The sequence below is a fragment of the Theropithecus gelada genome, chromosome 17 (assembly GCF_003255815.1).
Source record: "Theropithecus gelada isolate Dixy chromosome 17, Tgel_1.0, whole genome shotgun sequence".
NCBI classification, from domain to species: domain Eukaryota; kingdom Metazoa; phylum Chordata; class Mammalia; order Primates; family Cercopithecidae; genus Theropithecus; species Theropithecus gelada.
Window position 1 is genome coordinate 10,621,915 of NC_037685.1, and position 18,035 is coordinate 10,639,949.

Consider the following 18,035-nt stretch of genomic DNA (forward strand, 5'->3'; position numbering starts at 1 on the left):
TTGGAAAAATGTCTATACATTTTCTAAATAGGTAAGTTAAAGAAACTATGGGGCCAGGTGTGGTGGCTCATGCTTGTAATCCCAGCATTTTGGGACGCCATGCCGTGCAGATCACAAGGTCAGGAATTCGAGACCAGCCTGGCCAACATAGTGAAACACCGTCTCTACTAAAAAAAAAATAAAAAATACAAAAAATACAAAAACTAGCCAGGCATGGTGGTGTGCGCCCATAGTCCCAGCTACTCAGGAGACTGAGGCAGGAGAATCGCTTGAACCCAGGAGGTGGAGGTTATGGCGAACTGAGATCATGCCACTGCACTCCAGCCTGGGCAACAGAGTGAGACTCTGTCTTTTTTTTAAAAAAAAAAAAAAGAAAGAAAAAAGAAACTATGTAAGTAGTTGCTGTTGCCTAAGGAGAAAGAATAAACATAAGATGACGACGTAGATGAAGAAAGCCATCATGTTATAGATTTGGCTACATAAAATGTGCACACATGTGCATATATATGTGTAGGAGGCAAAGGGGTTTTGAGGGATATTTACTGACTAGCCCAAAAAAGTGCTCGAGGATTGATTTTATGAACTCTGTCTACTTTATATATTCAAAAGATCTTAGAAAAATTCTTGAGTAGGGTAAATTTTTCAAAGTCCAACACAAATCATGCCATATAAATCTGTATGATACAAGGCATAAGAGAGTTAATTGCCATATATTTCAGTTGCTGGAAGAAGATTTTTTTTTTTTAATTTTTGAATATCTGGTCTGTACTTATAGCATTTTTACAATTCATGAGTTCTTAGTTATTTGAAAATCAGCAATGAAGAATTTATCTTGCGTACAATGAGCTGATTTACCTCACTAAGAAAATGCAAGTAAATTATTTAGGGCTTCTTTCTTCAGAAATACTTTCTACACTACTTTCTCGATTCCTCTTGTCCACCTCTGGGGTTTTATAGAAATGGTGATACAAAATGCCAATGAGGCAATGTTTAGTCTACCCAGATGTGCATATTTAAGGGTAATTACTTAGCACTCAAGCAGTAAGTATTTAAGTGCCTGACTTCTAGGTGACTAACTGTTGGGCCAAGAGTGGCATTTATTTATTGCCAGAAATGTTAAAAATACATGAAAAGCTAAAAAACCTGTGGGCTTATTTTGTCTTTCCCAATCAATTGAGTTCACTTTGGAATAGAAAATAATTTCAGTTATGATTGGCTTGGGAGCAAGAAATAATAAAAGAATGTCATAACACCTGGGCTTGGGGACAGTTGGAGAGAGAAAGTGATGAGTGCGAGAGGCTGTGTGTGTGTCATCCTTGAATTGTGAAGCAGCAGGTGCTCATGGCTCCCAAAATGCATGACACAGACAGTTTCACAAATTAGTAATGAGTTCTGGTTCTTTCTTTCTTGCCTTTCCCTTTCTTGTCCTTCGCCAGCATTTAACTAAATACAGTATTGTTTCTTTGATTTCTTTCCTTCGCAGTTAATTGTATTCTGTTTGTTAGCTTCCAAATGCATGAATTTTTTCTGAGGGTAGAAAAAAAAGTTCAAAGGGCTAATTAAGCTTATTGAATAGGGTGTTAGAATAGCAAATATGATCTCTGTGCTCTGTTATGTTGAGTCTTGAAATAGTTTGACTGCTGGTAGATTCATCAACAGTGTGTTTCTTATTACAATTTGGGAAAAGTCATATTATCTGATAAATCTCATGCATAGTTAGTATGTTTTATTAAAAAAACAACTGTACATTTGGACCAGTACAACAATGGACAGGCCGAATGAATGAATAAAGTGAGTGAGGATTTTCTATTACAATTAAAGGCAAAAATAATTCCATCAAATGTGTATATGGTTTTAAATTACTATGTATAATTGTTGTACAAGTGTCTTGTTTCCCTAATCATTAAGTTGTTGGTATGTAGGTTCATTGTATTCCTCCATTGGTAAGATTCTGGCTACCAAAAGGAAGGCAATTTATTATTAAAACTTCTCTTCAGAATAAGTCAGTCACAACAATGGAAACTGAAAGTTGTCAACATTTCAACCTCATACAGCAAGACTTTACCTATATTAAAATGTATGTTTAAACATATGTAAATTTGACAAATTCAAACAAAAATAACTATAGCCTTATTAACAACCAACATGTTGTTATGGGTGGCATACATATCATATCAACCACACTAAAATGTTTAATCACTTCTTAATATTAACAATGAATCTCTCATTTTTATGCAGGACTATATTGTCTATAATTTTTTCTAGCTTGAGTTCAGACCACCTAGAGGATTCTGTGTATACCAGATGATTTGTATGTCACACTTATCTATGGGCTCATGTACTTTCTGAGACCACTTCGACATTATCTAATGCATGAATAGGCCCTGCTTGTACACATTGGTGCTGACATTTGCATTTGTCTTATTGGTGCTATTGTCTCTGATAAAGAGGACTGGTTTTTCATTAACAATAATTTTTAACATGTGTTTGTAAGTTTTATAAGATGCAAGAGGATTCTTTTAATTTTCATAACCATATACATACAAACATATACACACATATAATTGTGCTGAAATCCATAATATTCTAAAAATTCACATATTTTTCTATATCTACAATAGTATTAATCTTGTACATCCAAGATGTCTCATAATAATATATGATTCACACCTTAGGATTTACAAATTAATTAGCATGACCTCAGGTAAAATAAATACAGGCAAAAAAAATCCATTCTTTCTCAAAAATGTTTCTTCAAGTTTGTGATTGTTACTTCTTGCACATATGATAGTTTACAAAAGTATATTTCCTTTATACGAAGCCAAGAATGATATATTTGGAGCTGATTAAGTAACACAATTAATGTCATACAATATCCTAAAAATGCTTGAGTTTAAAATGCAGAATAAAAGCAATTGGGAGGATTATGGCAGTTAATCATTTTAGGCATCCCTTTGAAGAATCACCTTCATTTTAAATAGAAAACAAATGCTCTTGTTACTGTTTAGTATTCATGTTGTTAGGCTGAATTTGTCGTCTAGAATAGATGTTTGACTATAAATGCTACCTTCTGGTTTTATTCTTTTCTGATAGTATGGTCATGACAATATACATATTTAGCTCTTCTGAGCATTTAATACAACTCCCTTTGGTATTCTCTATATGATTTTACTCAGCAGATTTGTGTTATTAAAGTGTATATAATGGCACACAGAACATTTGGAATCCACATAGGAACTAAACAATCTTATTTATTGTTAACATTCAACTAGTCTATTTTGCAGGTACCTTGCAGTAAGTGTCATAAAAATGAGTAGTTAGACCTTTTTAAATTGTAAGAACTACCTATTTGATTAACCACAGATTTTATTTATGTAGCACAGAACTTATAAACCCTTCCTGCATTAGACTGGGCTTCAAACATTCAATAAAACACATTTACTGAGTCCAAGATTAAATCATACATTGTTTAAAATTAATTATTCCTTTTAATTGCATTGTATAAACAGAGATGACCTGTTAATTTAAAGAAAATCTATCAGCACAAAATGAATTCACTCATATAAACAAGCAAGATGAACTTGACCTTGTTTGAACTTGTTTTGATGTGGCCCAGATGGTAGGCTACATGCTTGAATAGCAGGCTAAAGCTGAGGAAAAACTCATATAGCAAGATCTAGATTTATAGCCTTCTGCAAATTCCTACCTTGTATTGTCCTTTCAGCATCTGTTCTGCCGCCACTGCGGTCAGCTTCTATCTCTGGGGTCAGAGAGTCTAAAAGCACAGAAAGGTAAGAGTGACACATATTTCATTTGATTCCTATTGTCCTTTTTTTAAAAAAGAGCAACCTGTTACTTTGTTGCTGAATTAAAATTACATAAATCTTTGTCATCTTTTAAAGGTTGAACAAAAATTATAACCATAAGAATTTTCGGAAGATTTGAACAGTAAGCAACGCAACATTGTTCATAAAAGAGGATGGGGGTTGGGAAATTCTCAAATTAATATTTTATTGTGTTTCAGTAGAAAAAGATCTGGTTAAACAGAGACGCAATGCCAAGTCCCAGATGCTGGAGTTCAGTAAAAAACAGTGGAAGCACCTATAAAATAAGTCATTTTCCCCAATACGTTCTTCCCACCCTGCTTTCAGCTTCAAGTATAGCTGAATGAATCACAAGATATAGAAACATACAAAACTACAAACACATGTCTAAATTGTCCTTTTAGCATTAAAAATGACAGTTATTCATGCAATAATATACACCCTCTTACCATTTAAGACCCTGAGACTATCTGTGGAAGCTGCCTGTTTTAGCGTCTGTTCTGCTTGTTCACGCCGTTTCGTCTCAAACTCAAGTGCTTCCTGCAATTTTCTCTTCGCCTTCTTCTCCTTCTTTAGCCTCTTTTGAACTATGGCTAAAAAAGAGTGTATGCATATTATTATTATTGAAATTTTTGTAATGCTGCTAATTTACAAATGGTCTATGTTTTTTATGTTATTCATTTTGTTTTCCTGCTGGACTGAGTCTACCTATAAAAAGAGAGTTCCAAAAATCTCCACCTTTACCTAAAATAATTCCCAGTAAAATAATAAGAAGGCCAATTTTTATTTTAGCCTAGAACTATTACATTGCAAGAATAGCTTTAATTGTCATATGTAAAGATAAATTTAATAGGAAACTAATTTTAGTAAATGTTTGTATTCACTGATAAAGGAAGCTTGATTAAATGAATTTTGTGGCTTAGTTCTCTGTCCTTGAATCATAATAGTGCAGAGTCATTTGGATAGTGCAAACCCTTATAAGCATGCCTCTTTCCTATTTCCTCATAAGGAATCAATTTTGAGCAGCAAATGGAGCATCTCCCCTAAAAATGCTTTGGAAAGCAATGTTAGACCAACTCAGTTTTCAATAATTTCTTCCTTAAAATTTTAGGAAATGCAATAAATATTTTTTGTACATTAGAAAAAATACTCTTAATTATTGTTAACGTATATAAGCAGAAATGTTTTTGTTGGGATGAAGTTGTGACGATTCCCTGAGAATATTTTTCTCATAGCAAATTTACAGTACTATGATATATTTTAAGAAAATTATTCTACTTTCATTCTGCAGAAATCTGAGGCAGTATGAAACCTCATGGTTAATAATAATATGCTACTGGTAACAATAATGATGAGCCTTTTATATTTTAAAAAATAGATAATACAAAAAGTTGATTATGAAACATTCTTCTCCAACTGGACAATTTAAATATTTGTATATAATATATACTCAATAAATAATAACTAATGTTCTTTACAAAATGTATATCGACTATGCTTTCTGGAGGACAATTGCTTTAACTTTTACTACATATATATGTATACATATGGTAACTACTCAGCATATGGGAATATGCATTTTTCTTTAAAATTATCTTTGATGGTTGATAAACATTGTAGACATCAGTGTGACAGACTCAGTATGAGAAAATGCTTCTCTTAATCATGAAGACTACTCATTCCATATTTACTATTTGATTTCTTACTACAGATTAAAGAATAGCAACACTTTTAAAGCAGAATATTTAATCAAAATATAAAATAATAATGGTTCAAGTAAGTATTTTAGTTTTCGCTTCTAATTTCCACATAATCCTGTTTTTATTATTACTAATATTTTTAAGATGGCAGCTCATTTACATGTCACGTATATTGTTGCTGTACCATATATTTTTAAAAACCTGCTTTGTATCAAAATGTACACTGGCTATGGTGTTATACGAAAAGTAATTGAAACTGATTTTAAATAAATGTTAATTTCCCTTATTTAATGGTGTGCAAATCATGTGCTTACCTTAACAAAATTACCTGCCTACTGTTTCCCTTCCCAAAGATGATTATTTATGAGTCGCCTTGAAAAGAAACAGTAATTTCTGAAATATTTATTTGTATTGCATGCTCTTGTGGCTCTAAAGGCTTAATATCCTGCACTTTTCCACTGACGGCTCACGGTTTCCTCCTACGTGATTGAACCCAATAGGATTGCCATGTTCTCTTTCTTCAGGGTAATACACTGCTACAATAGACACATTCATAATAGATAAGTATTGATAATTACTGCCTTGAATTTACTGTTCGTAATTAATTAAATGGGAACTTTACGGTATGATCTGCGAATGTTTTGCCCTCTAGTGGTTAATGAAAGAAAACAGAATGTAAATCCTCCCAAAAGGTTTGAAATTCTGAAGGTCTCTCCAGTAACCAAATGGGTACTTTAGGAATCCCTGGGCCTGCCTTTAAGTTATGTAAAAAAGGACTAAACAAAATTTAGTAAGAGCAAAATAAAAACATGGCTGCTTCATGGAAGATGATTCCATAGATTGAGCTCTTTGACCCAACTTCCTTATTCACTTGGAATACAGCCATTATCAATGTTTACCTTGTTTTGATTATTTAAATACCTGAATCTATGGAAGCCACATTATTTAGAACTGTGCTATACATCTGGGATGACAGCTTCCCGAATTGACCAAATTCCAAGAATACATTAGCTGTTGCTTCATAATAGCTAATAAAACAACCTGGTAAATCCTGCTAGTTTAAAAGCAAAACAGAACGATTTTTAAATGACCATGTCAAACATATACAAGAAAATAATGTGGAGCATTTATATTGGATATATATTAAATGAGTGAAAACTAGCCCCCACTTCACTTCTAGAATACTTAAAAGAATCATAGTTGAAGCAAAGAGGCAGTTGATCGTAGACAAAATAATCTTCAAATTCATACATAAAATAAAGATGCAAATATAAATGACCTTCAAAATTATCTATAGATGTACTGTACAGTGTGATAAAAGAAGCAATTCACAGATCAATAATAACATTATTTTATCCAATAAGAATTTATATCAGTTTCTACTCTGTGTACTTGACCTTGTTGGATGAAAATGAGGCCTTCAGAAAGAAAATTATACAAACATTTAACTTTGGTCATTTGTTCAGATATTCATCCATTTTCAATTTCAGTTGATAAATATCTTAGTAAACCTGCTTCACTTGAATAATCAGTATTTTCTATTTTAGATTTATGAGTTTAACTCAAGTTTTTCAAAGGGCAATTGTGAATTAACATAAAATTTTTCTTCATGGCTATCATTAGAGTTTATTCTTCTCTTAAAGAACATGAATTTTTAAACTCAACCATCAATAAAAGTTATATAATTTATGATGTAATGGACGTATTTCAATTTCCTGAGGTAGGAACAGAAGAGAAAACATGTACTTTGGAGATTAAGAAATACAATGAGCCTAGGATTCAAATTCTGCTCTGAATTTTAGCTACCATTAAATTAAAAAAAAAACTACAATTTCAAAATAAATCATCATCACAGTATTAATATGTTTAATATTTTCTGTAAATATTAAACTTATTTGGAAATTTAGAAATACCTCTATTCTTTTGTTCCATAGCCAACTGCTTTTCAAGTGTTTCCCTTAGTTCTCTTTCCCTTAAAAAATCCATCTTCAGCTCTGTTTTTTCCAGTTGGACCTGTTTCTCTTGAGCTCTGGCATTATCTATGGCAACTTTCAAGAGCCCCTGTACAAAAAAGATATTTGGAATGGTAATATTTTAATACAAAGCACTTTTCGTTCATTACTTAAAAGCATTTTAAGAGCGAAGAACCCAGTGATCAAATGATCTAATTCTTGTGCATTCACTTTGCACTCACTAGGACAAATACTATAACTAAAGCATAAAACTCCTAAGTCTAGTTAAACTATTTTCGGAAGACAAATATTTATGGCATGCAGGTTTAATTGCTTCTAATTAGAATATCTAGATCCAAAGTTAAATGAGGGCAGCACGTAAGCGTGTCTAAAAAATAAGAACTGAGAAGGAAATTAGGCTGAAACTCCTCCACAAATAATTATCTGACATGGTTTATACAACCTTCCAGGATTCTGGCAGTGCTCACCTTTCTCCTCAGAGCTCATTCTCCCACTCCCTACCATGAGTACATAGCCGCAATGGTCTCCTTTTGGTTCCTCAATGAAACAATTTGCTTCTGCCCCCACAGACTTTGTTCCTTCTGTTCCCTTCCTGAATGCTTTTCCTCCAGATCTCTGCATGGCTCACACCCTCATTTCATTTCATCTTTGCTCAAAGTCACCATTCAAGAGAGGCCTTCTCTTACTACCCTGTCTCCAAATGTATCTTATTACTCCCTCCCTAAAATTCTTCATAGAATGTATCATTATGTGGTATTGACATATATTTATTTGTTTACTGACTTATGTTACGTGTTCTCTATTAAAATGTAAGCTCTCTAGGGCAGGGGCATGTTCTGTCATTCGGAACTATGCCCCCAGGCCCAGAAAGTGCCCACTATATACTAGATTTTAAAATTTCACAAATAGCAATTATAGTACTGCTACATTTTTCTTGAGATACATAATAGATTTAAGGGATCTAAAAATTGGTTTAGTAGTATATTACTTTTTAAAAAGCCATTCAAGATGGTTGTAATAAACTCAGGATAACTTCTAAGAAATGATTAGGCAGTGTAATAATTTAAAAGAACATATAGAGAAAGAGAAGTTTATTCATACAACTAATCGTGGATATATTTATATATTTTTTGACATACTGTATGCTTTTAAAAATTAGCAGTATTTTAAGGTTCTTAAAAATCAGATATGGAAATATGTTAAACATATAAAAAGCATTCTCTGTTTTCTCTCCTAAGATACTCTGAAACAGTTACTAGTGAAAATTAGAGCTAAAACTTCTCTTCAATTCAGCAATACGAAATGAGTTTTTGAAGTAGAAGATATTTTGCCTTGGTCTGTGAGCGTCAGAGACTGAAATTTCTACTGAAGTTAAAATGAGATGAAAGTTGATGTCATTTGTAGATGTACTCTAGGATGTGACTCCCTTGCAAGATATTATGAGCAGTTTGAATCAGGAATTTCTACTCCAGCTTGACTTGTTAGCACAATAGAGAGAGAGTCCTACTTCAGTTTACCAACGTAGTTTATAGCATTGCTGTAAGCCAATTTTATTCTCTTTTGACCACATATAAATTATTCCATATTTGCCATACCTGACCCTGAATCTGCTGGTATAATTCTTGTGATATGAAACAAGCTGAAGAAAGATTTCTCTGTGGCAGTTTGCCCCTCCCCACTCTTTTTTGTTTAACAATAAAAGATAGCTGCTAAGGAAACTGCCATCTTAACTCAACTCAGCAACATTCCTGTGTAAGCTTCTTCTTCATCAGGAACAAACAATTAGTAACAAATGAAAGAGATCATTACATCAAGTGCCCTTTTAGATCACCCCAATTAAAACTTTAGCTGTATTTTAATTCTAAGATACCAAATTCTAATTTTCTGCTCTGATTGCTCTTGTTGACTTATCTTTGAAAGATGTACTCTCTGTGCAATGTCTAGAGATTATTTAGCAAGATGCCAATGTTGGCACCACTTAATGTGTTGATTGGTTGTATTATCAGTAGCTGTTTAAAATAAATTACTATTAAACTATTATTGTCCTTGGCTGACAAAACACAATATTTTGGTGTTATTTAAATATGAAACAATCATTATGAATAAACATGTTGAATAATGTTAAACTGCAACTCTAATTTGTGTAATTTTATATTAATATTCGTTGCAAAGAGTGAAGTTGCTGAGAGCATTTATGCTTACTGTTTCCTTTTGTTACAGTTGCTGCTAATGTGACTAATGTTAATACATTACCTATTCCTGCTGATTATGTCTGAAAAATATTAGCTTTTAGGATCCAATACTCTCTGGGACTACTTATAAGCTATATAAAATTAAGTGTAATTTTTAGACTTTGAATCAGTGCATATCAGTAGGAGTCCAGTGTGAACAAAAATCTGTACAAGAGCCAAACTGATGCATATGCAAAAGTATGTTACTGCCAGTGACAGCTCTGCTTCAAAAAATACAGAAAACCGATTAAATTTCAATGCAGCAGGGGGCTGGGAAAAGCAATAGGAAGTAGTGTTCACAACATCTACAAATCTTTAGGACACCATTGTAGTCATCAATGATAATAGTACTTTCAGATTTGTGTAACTTCTGTAAAATTTCCAGGTCGATCACATGCAAACGGTCACATTAAATGCGGCATCTCACTTGAACATGCAATATCCAGAAAACGCTGTGGCAAAAATGTGTATTACAGAAAACGATAGAAGGTTTAAAGCATGATTTTTTCTCCAAGGGGAGGACGGTTCTTAGGATATTGAAGTTGGTTAATGACAAGTCTAATGAAATACATTTTAAGGTTATGCCACAGCAATGGTGAGAGACAATAGTTGATTGGCCCCAAATTTATTTTCTATGAGTGAGGCATAATGGTTGTTATAATATATAAATGTCATTGTTTTCTAAAATAATCTAATTTGTAAATTATTTTCATCTTTTTTTAGAGATTGAGTAGTTTTTTTTTTAAAGGACACTGCATCTAGCAATGTTTCTACTGTTGATATGGCTTTGAAAGTACAATATCTGTCTATGTAAGACGACTTCAAATAATATTGCTAAGAAACATTTCTTAGCAACCTAGCTAGATCCTGGAGGAAAAGCTTACTTGATGCATGTTTGTATTTAACATAAATTTATTTCAGAATCCGACAGTAAGTTAGGTTTCTCGAGTGTCACTGAAACTCATGTGACAAAATTTGTTCTCAATAATGTGTTGCTTCTAAAGAAATTAAAACACCTTAGTTGAAGAGGATTTTAGCAATCACCATCGTAACCAAATACTTTTAAAGACGAGAAAACCAAGGTGCAGAAGAATCAAGAGACTGATTGAAAATCCCAAATACTGAGTAGAGTACGCCTAGATCAGAACTATCCAGCTACTTAGTCTTCTTTATTATTATTTTAATGTTTCCCTGGTCTCTTTTCAGGGAGAAAAAGGATAATGTCCCTTGGAATCAGGAACTTTTGTAGACCAAAAAACAAATAATCAATAACAAACACATAATCAATAGTACAGTATCAACTGACACTTTTTTTTTTTTTTTAGAAGGAGTTTCGATCTTGTTGTCTAGCATGCAAATGGCGCGATCTCAGCTCACTGCAACCTCTGCCTCCCAGGTTCAAGCAATTCTCCTGCCTCAGCCTCCCAAGTAGCTGGGATTACAGGCATGTACCACCATGCCCGGCTTATTTTCTTTTATTTTTAGTAGAGTTTTCGTCCTGTTGGCCAGGATGATTTCAAACCCCTGACCTCAGGCAATCCACCCACCTCAGTCTCCCAGAGTGCTGGGATTTACAGGCGTGAGCCACTGCGCCCGGCCCAACTGACACATTTTCAGAGAAGTTCTTGTAACAAAATATGCTACCATACTCAGTTTAATGCTATGATTATTGTCCTGCAACGCCGATGTATGACAGGTACAAGCAGAGAAGATTCATAATATATAATTACCTTTGAAAATAAAAACATAATGTAGGGCCAATATATTTGATACAAGCTTCCCCATATTTTGAAGTCAATGTCTATTTTGTTGGGGTTTATGCAAAGTCTCCTCCTAATTAATGGTATTATATATAATTATGTATTATAATTAAATTATGTATCAATAATTAAATTATGATTAAATTTAATATTTAAAATATATTTATATAATAAATTAATATAATAAATAACAAATATATACTGTAATAAATAATATATTAATATAACAATGAATTATAATAAAATTATTATAAATACGATAATTTTTATAAGTTTATTATAATTAAATTATAATTAAAATTATGTATTAACAATGTAAATAAGGAAACTATTATTTTATTTTAAAATATATTAAAAAGTAAAGTAAAATTATTGGCCGTGATATTGAAATGTAAAGAACTGAAGACGGATAATCGGAGTACAGTCATTCACCTCCATAACAATTTTCTGGTCCACAAGCATACATGATGGTGGTCCCATAAGATTATAATATCATATTTTTACTGTACCTTTTCTATGTTTAGACACACAAATACTTGCTATTGCTCTACAGTTGTCTACAGTATTCAATACAGTAATCTTCTATATAGGTTCATAGCCTGGGAACAATAGGGTATGCTGTATAGCTAGGTATATACTAGGCTATATCCTCTAGGTTTGTATAACTGCAATCTATGATGTTTGCACAACTACAAGACTGTCCAGTGATTCATTTCTCGGAATGTATCCCCAGTGTTAAGCGATGCATGACTATAGTTCAGTCTTATACCTAATTCTTTTTCATTTTCTTTCCACAAACACAGACGTAGAGAATAATTTCTCCTAGATACCATGGCTGGATTATGTCCACTTATTAGGCTATAGTGAATCAATCTGGAGCTGCCATTTCTTGTGTGTGTATGTGTTTTTAAGATAGGGTCTCACTCAGTCACCCAGGTTGGAGTGCAGTGGCGCCATCATGGCTTACTGTAGTCTCGAACTCCCAGGATCAAACTATCCTCCTGCCTCATCCTCACAAGTGTTAATAGCTGGGACTATGGGCATGCCCCACCATGCCCAGCTAATTTTTGTATTTTTATAGAGGCAGGGTCTCCCCATGTTTCTCAGGCTGGTCTCAAACTTCTGGCCTCAGGTGGTCTTATCGCCTCAGTCTCCACTGGAATTACAAGTGTGAGTCACAGCACCCAGTGAAGCTGAAGCTATTGCGCTTTTAACATATGTTTTAGGTCTTTCTTGTTTGCTTAATTCTTCCATGTAGATAGATTATAGTGAACCAAACTCCAATTATATATCCCCTCATGGCAAATAAATCTTCAATGCTAACCTCACTCCTAAATTTTATATTCTCTACTCAAACTTTACATTTTCACTTTTTAGTTATTTTAATATTTGCAAGCCACTTTTTAAATCCTTTTCGTAACAAGATAGATAAAGTAAATAATTTGCTCACACCCTATGTGCTAAAGGGTTCTAGATTAAAAAGAGTGAGTAGGGCCAGGCATGGTGGCTCACACCTGTAACCCCAGCAACTTTGGGAGGGGGTAGATTACTTAAAGTCAGGAGTTTGAGACAAGCCTGGCCAACATGGTGAAACCCCGACTCTACTAACATTTTTTAAAAAAATAGCTAGGTGTGGCGGTGGGAGGCTACTCCCAGCTACTCGGGAGGCTGAGACAGGAGAATCACTTGAGAGGCAGAGGTTGCAGTAAGCCCAGATTGTCCCATTGCACTGCAGCCTGGGTGAAAGAGGGAGACTGTCTTTAAAAAGAAAAAAGAAAAGCAAAGGAAAAAGAAAAAAAAAAAAGTAAGCAGAATTATCCTTTGATCATGTTCAAATGGTAGCTCATGTTCGAAGGTGTCATATCCAATTAATTGACACTAAAATTTTAGTCTCCTTGCATAAAAGCTCACAAGTTGTTCTCCATGGACAAGTTTGAAAGAGGAAGCCATAATGAAAGATTGCCCACAATGAAAAAAAAAAATGCCATATAGGAAAAGTAAAAGCAATTTTAAAAATCAAAAACTGAACTGTATCCATATTCCTTACTAAACTAAATTACTGTTCTTTACTCTAGATATCGGTATCCAATATCACTTTTAATTTTTAAAACACTCAAATGTCAGGAAGTAGTATAGCTCAAGCACTAACAAAATTCTTCTTCCCAATTACTTACATATATACATTTTATAAATTTCTAAATATAAAATTTAAATATAAAATGTTTATATATCAACATAGGATTTTTATAGGTCTTTTTTTTTTCTTTTTACTTTAGATTTCTTTATTCATTATGACTTTTCTTTTCTATCTTTTTTTTTTTTTTTTTTTTTTTTTTTTGAGATGGAGTCTCATTCTATCACCAGGCTGGAGTGTAGTGGTGCAATCTTGGCTCTGTAACCTCCGCATCCTGGATTCAAGTCATTTTCCATCCTCAGCCTCCCAAGTACCTGGGACTACAGGCACGTGCCACTACACCCAGCTAATTTTTGTAGTTTTAGTAGAGACATGTTATCACCATGTCAACCAGGATGATCTCTATCTCTGGGCCTCGAGATCCGCCCACCTAGGCCTCCCAAAGTACTGGAATTACAAGCATGAGCCACTGTGCCCTGCTAACTTTTAATTTCTAAAACGCTTAAATGCAGGAATGCAGTATAGCTCAAATAGTTAACAAAAGTCTGGTGCCCAATTAATATATATATATGTACATTTTATAAATTTAAATTTTAAAATAAAAATTAAATAGAAAATCTTCACATATAATTATAGTATTTTTCTATAGATCTTCTTTTAAAACACAAAGAAATAACTGACAAAAATTTAATTTTGATGACGATGTCATGGAAAGGACATCTGTAGTAATCATTACAAATTTTAAATTCCAGGCTTTATTGACTATTAGAACAATAACACTTTATGGAAACACTTTATTTTACAGGGTGTTTTAGTCATAATTTTAATAAAAAGTAACATCTTAAAAAAATGGAGCCTTTAACTTACTACACAAAAAGTATGTTACCATTTTGACACAGAAAGCACAGAATCCTATTATATATAATTGAAACTGCAGAGGAAATTGAGGTAGACAGAATGTAATTACCTATATTAGAATTTGGACAGCAATCACATTTATACTGTATACCTAATAATCCGGGGTCATGACTATTTAAACATTCCATACCATTCCTACGATAATACCATAACTCAGTAAATGTGACAATAGTAAAAGAGTTAGCATCTGTAAGCTTTTGTAAAATGATATGAAACCATTACTGACAATAAATGTGTGTATGTGTGTGTTTGTATATGTATGTGTGTGTATATATATGTATTTATAATATCTATGTGCATGAAATTCAGTAGGATTTTAAATTTTTATTTCACCTGTGGGCACATATGTACATGCATGTATAAATATAGGCATATGCATATTAGACATATATATAAATATATAACTGCATCTATATATACACATACATATAAGTAAGATTGAAATGGACAAGCCTAATTTATCTATCATCTATCTATCTATCTATCTATCTATCTATCTATCTATCTATCTATCTTTCTATCTAAGATGGAGTTTCACTCTTGATGCCCAGGCTGGAGTGTGATGGCACAATCTCAGCTCACTGCAACCTCTGCTTCCCGGGTTCCAGCAATTCTCCTGCCTCAGCCTCCCAAGTAACTGGGATTACAGGTGCCCGCCACCATGCCTGGCTAATTTTTTCTATTTTTTTTTAGTAGAGACTGAGTTTCATCACGTTGGCCGGGCTGGTCTCGAACTCCTAATCTCAGGTGATCCACCTGCCTTGGTTTCCCAAAGTGCTGGGATTACAGGCATGAGCCACTGCACTCGCCCCCTAATTTATTTTTAATAAAACATTCTTATTGTGGGTGTTCTAACTTTATCAGTCCCAGATCCCTATAATTTGGGAACAGAAATAATTTAGTTTGTCTTGACCATTGTCCTTTTATCTACTGTTATGAAAATATATCTTCAAAGCATATGGTAGGAAAAGGAGAGTATATTAAATCTACAGCCACCTACAATGAATAATTTTTCTAAAATTTGTACATTTTAAAACTGGAGTTTTCTTTTCCTTCTTTTCTTTCTTTCTTTTGTTCTTTCTTTCCTTCCTTCTGAAATAATTATAGTTTGAGGTGATGTGGATGACATTCCTAATCTGAGTATTTCTGGTCCGTAGAGTGTCGATGAATACTCCAAACTGATAGGATTTGACTTTGAAATGTAGTGGTCATATACAATGCAAGAGTACATGTGTCAAACCTGCTCTTCAGATGAGCATGCTGTTTTACACTGAGGAAACCCAGAAACGTTTTCTCTGCTGAAATTGAAATTAAATCCTCACTGACCTGGTTAAAGAGCTTTCAGTTAATGACAATACATGCAAATAGCTTTTCCTTCGCTACATATTGAGTTTTATACATAAGAAAATGAATTATTCCTTTACTTTTCAGAACTTAAATTCAGAAATGTTAAGGAATATTTTCTGAAAACATTTACCTTAACATATGGGTGAAATTTAGAAAAAAAAATATTTTGTTTTATATAATCAACTATTTCACCATGATTTAGTATAGGCTGGATTGATGATTTTCATTTACTGCATTATAAAACCTTAAAGTTGAATACAGTTCTGGAGACTCTAATTACATTAGTATTAAAAAATGTCGTATTAATAGATGAGAAGATATGTTACATTAAAGGCCTTCTGTTATGTCCTTGGAGAGGTAAATAAAAGTAATTACATTTCCACTGGGGGAAACTTTAATATGATAGGATATGTGTACAGAAAAATATTACTGAGGATGGAATTTTAGAGTAAAAAGTTTTTTTTAAAAAGGAGCTTACCAGCACACTATCAGCAACTTGTGCCTACTACTCACTAGCTACCCAAATATGGAGAAGTAGAGAACAAATATCTCCATCTGGGGTCCACATGATCACTTCATGTGTGGGCAAGAAAATTATGCTTTCTTCTATCCCAGACACTCTTATTATCTTGGCTCCACACTCTATGTTATTGTTAACTGTAAGTATTTTTGATTCATAATGTACTGTACATAAAATATACATCCTGAGGACCACATAGGAAATCCGTGGAACGTTTGGTAAGGCTTTTTGAAGTCTAGTCTTTGAAGAAATTCTATTAAGTGAAACAAACTTATTCATGAAAGAAGGCATTTTTTTTGATTCTTCTAAATTAGATGTATCTTAAATGACTAAACATATCATTTCCTCACTAGAAGGCCAGAAGTTTAAAAATAACTAAATATTTATTAGAACTAGTGTGCTGTTGTTTAGTAAAATCAGACAAACTTAAACAGTTAAATTCCTCCCATTAGTTGGTAATAAAGAGAGCATTTTAGACGGAATGAATTTTAAAGACCTATGTCATTTTCGTCAAAGTTTTTATTACAGCTTAATATACATATATATATAAATATATATGAGTATTTCTAAGTCAATTTGATTAGTGTAACAGGTTTAAAATATTAGTTGCTTGAAGAGTTTAATACCATGTTTCATCTAATGAATGGATTAAGTAGGAACAGTATAAATTTTGAAAAAAAAAATCTACAACTGGGTGTTCCATATGTCTTTCTTCCAGGTTGTACAAAGGCCTACCTGTATGTTAGTCAGAAGGGTCTCGATGGAAGACAGTCCATCAGGAAACAGAAAAGGAGATGGAAAACCCGGAGGCAGTGGTTGTCCATGCCCAGTTAGAGAGAGTTTGTCAAGGCTGTCTCTTGCGGTTGGTGTAGAAAGCGGGGTCTCATCTGTATGTGATTGAAACAAAAATATAGAACAAGTTACGCTTGTCTGTTTTTATTAGATCTCAGTAATGGCTTCCCTAGTGGTTTCCAGAACATTTATTGCAAATTGGTTCCTGCTATCAGGAGAAAATGCTTTCTGCTGAATTTTCTTTAATGAAAAAGCTGTGGAGATACAACAAGATAACATTAATGAGTAACTTTATAAGCCTTTTAAATGCAGTCTCTAATGAGACTGAGTTTACAGTGCCATAGAATCTTTTTAAAACAAATATTATCTCATATATAGTTGTGATAATATATTCAGGCTGACTTTATGGGCACCTTCCCAATTATCTCACTTTAGTTTGTTCTGTTTGGATTGACAATAGAATATTTCTAGAGCTCCATATAAGAGAGGGGCTTTGTATATTAGGAAGCTTCCTTCTCCATTAACCCTTCCTTTATATCAATGATTTCTTCAAATTTATTCTTAAGGAATTTACAAAAGAATGCAAAGTTAAAATCTTTCACTTTACACCTAAAAAGAAAAACTAGAATCCAAATATGTATTTCTAAATTATAACTGAATTATTCATTATCATTAAAATTAAAGACCGAATTTTTTTGAACTTGAAGACTGTTTACCTACATATTGAAAAATTACAGCTTCCACACATAAAAAAAAACGGTATAAAGGAAGAGTAATAAAATGCTACTTCTATAACAATATTCAGGGAATAAAGTTTAAAAATCCTTTCAAAATAA

At 33.1% G+C, this 18,035-nt stretch overlaps 1 protein-coding gene across 3 annotated transcripts in view; it reads right to left on the reverse strand.

Moving 5' to 3' along the window:
• DACH1 (dachshund family transcription factor 1) overlaps positions 1-18,035 on the reverse strand; it is a 410,550-nt gene that overhangs the window by 35,219 nt on the left and 357,296 nt on the right. For all 3 annotated transcript variants that reach the window (XM_025364252.1, XM_025364251.1, XM_025364250.1), the window contains 4 exons: positions 17,143-17,294; positions 7,438-7,585; positions 4,274-4,417; positions 3,707-3,775 (listed from right to left, as the gene is read on the reverse strand). In XM_025364252.1, the coding sequence (XP_025220037.1) occupies positions 3,707-3,775; positions 4,274-4,417; positions 7,438-7,585; positions 17,143-17,294 (513 nt within the window). The remainder of the gene's footprint in view (positions 1-3,706; positions 3,776-4,273; positions 4,418-7,437; positions 7,586-17,142; positions 17,295-18,035) is intronic.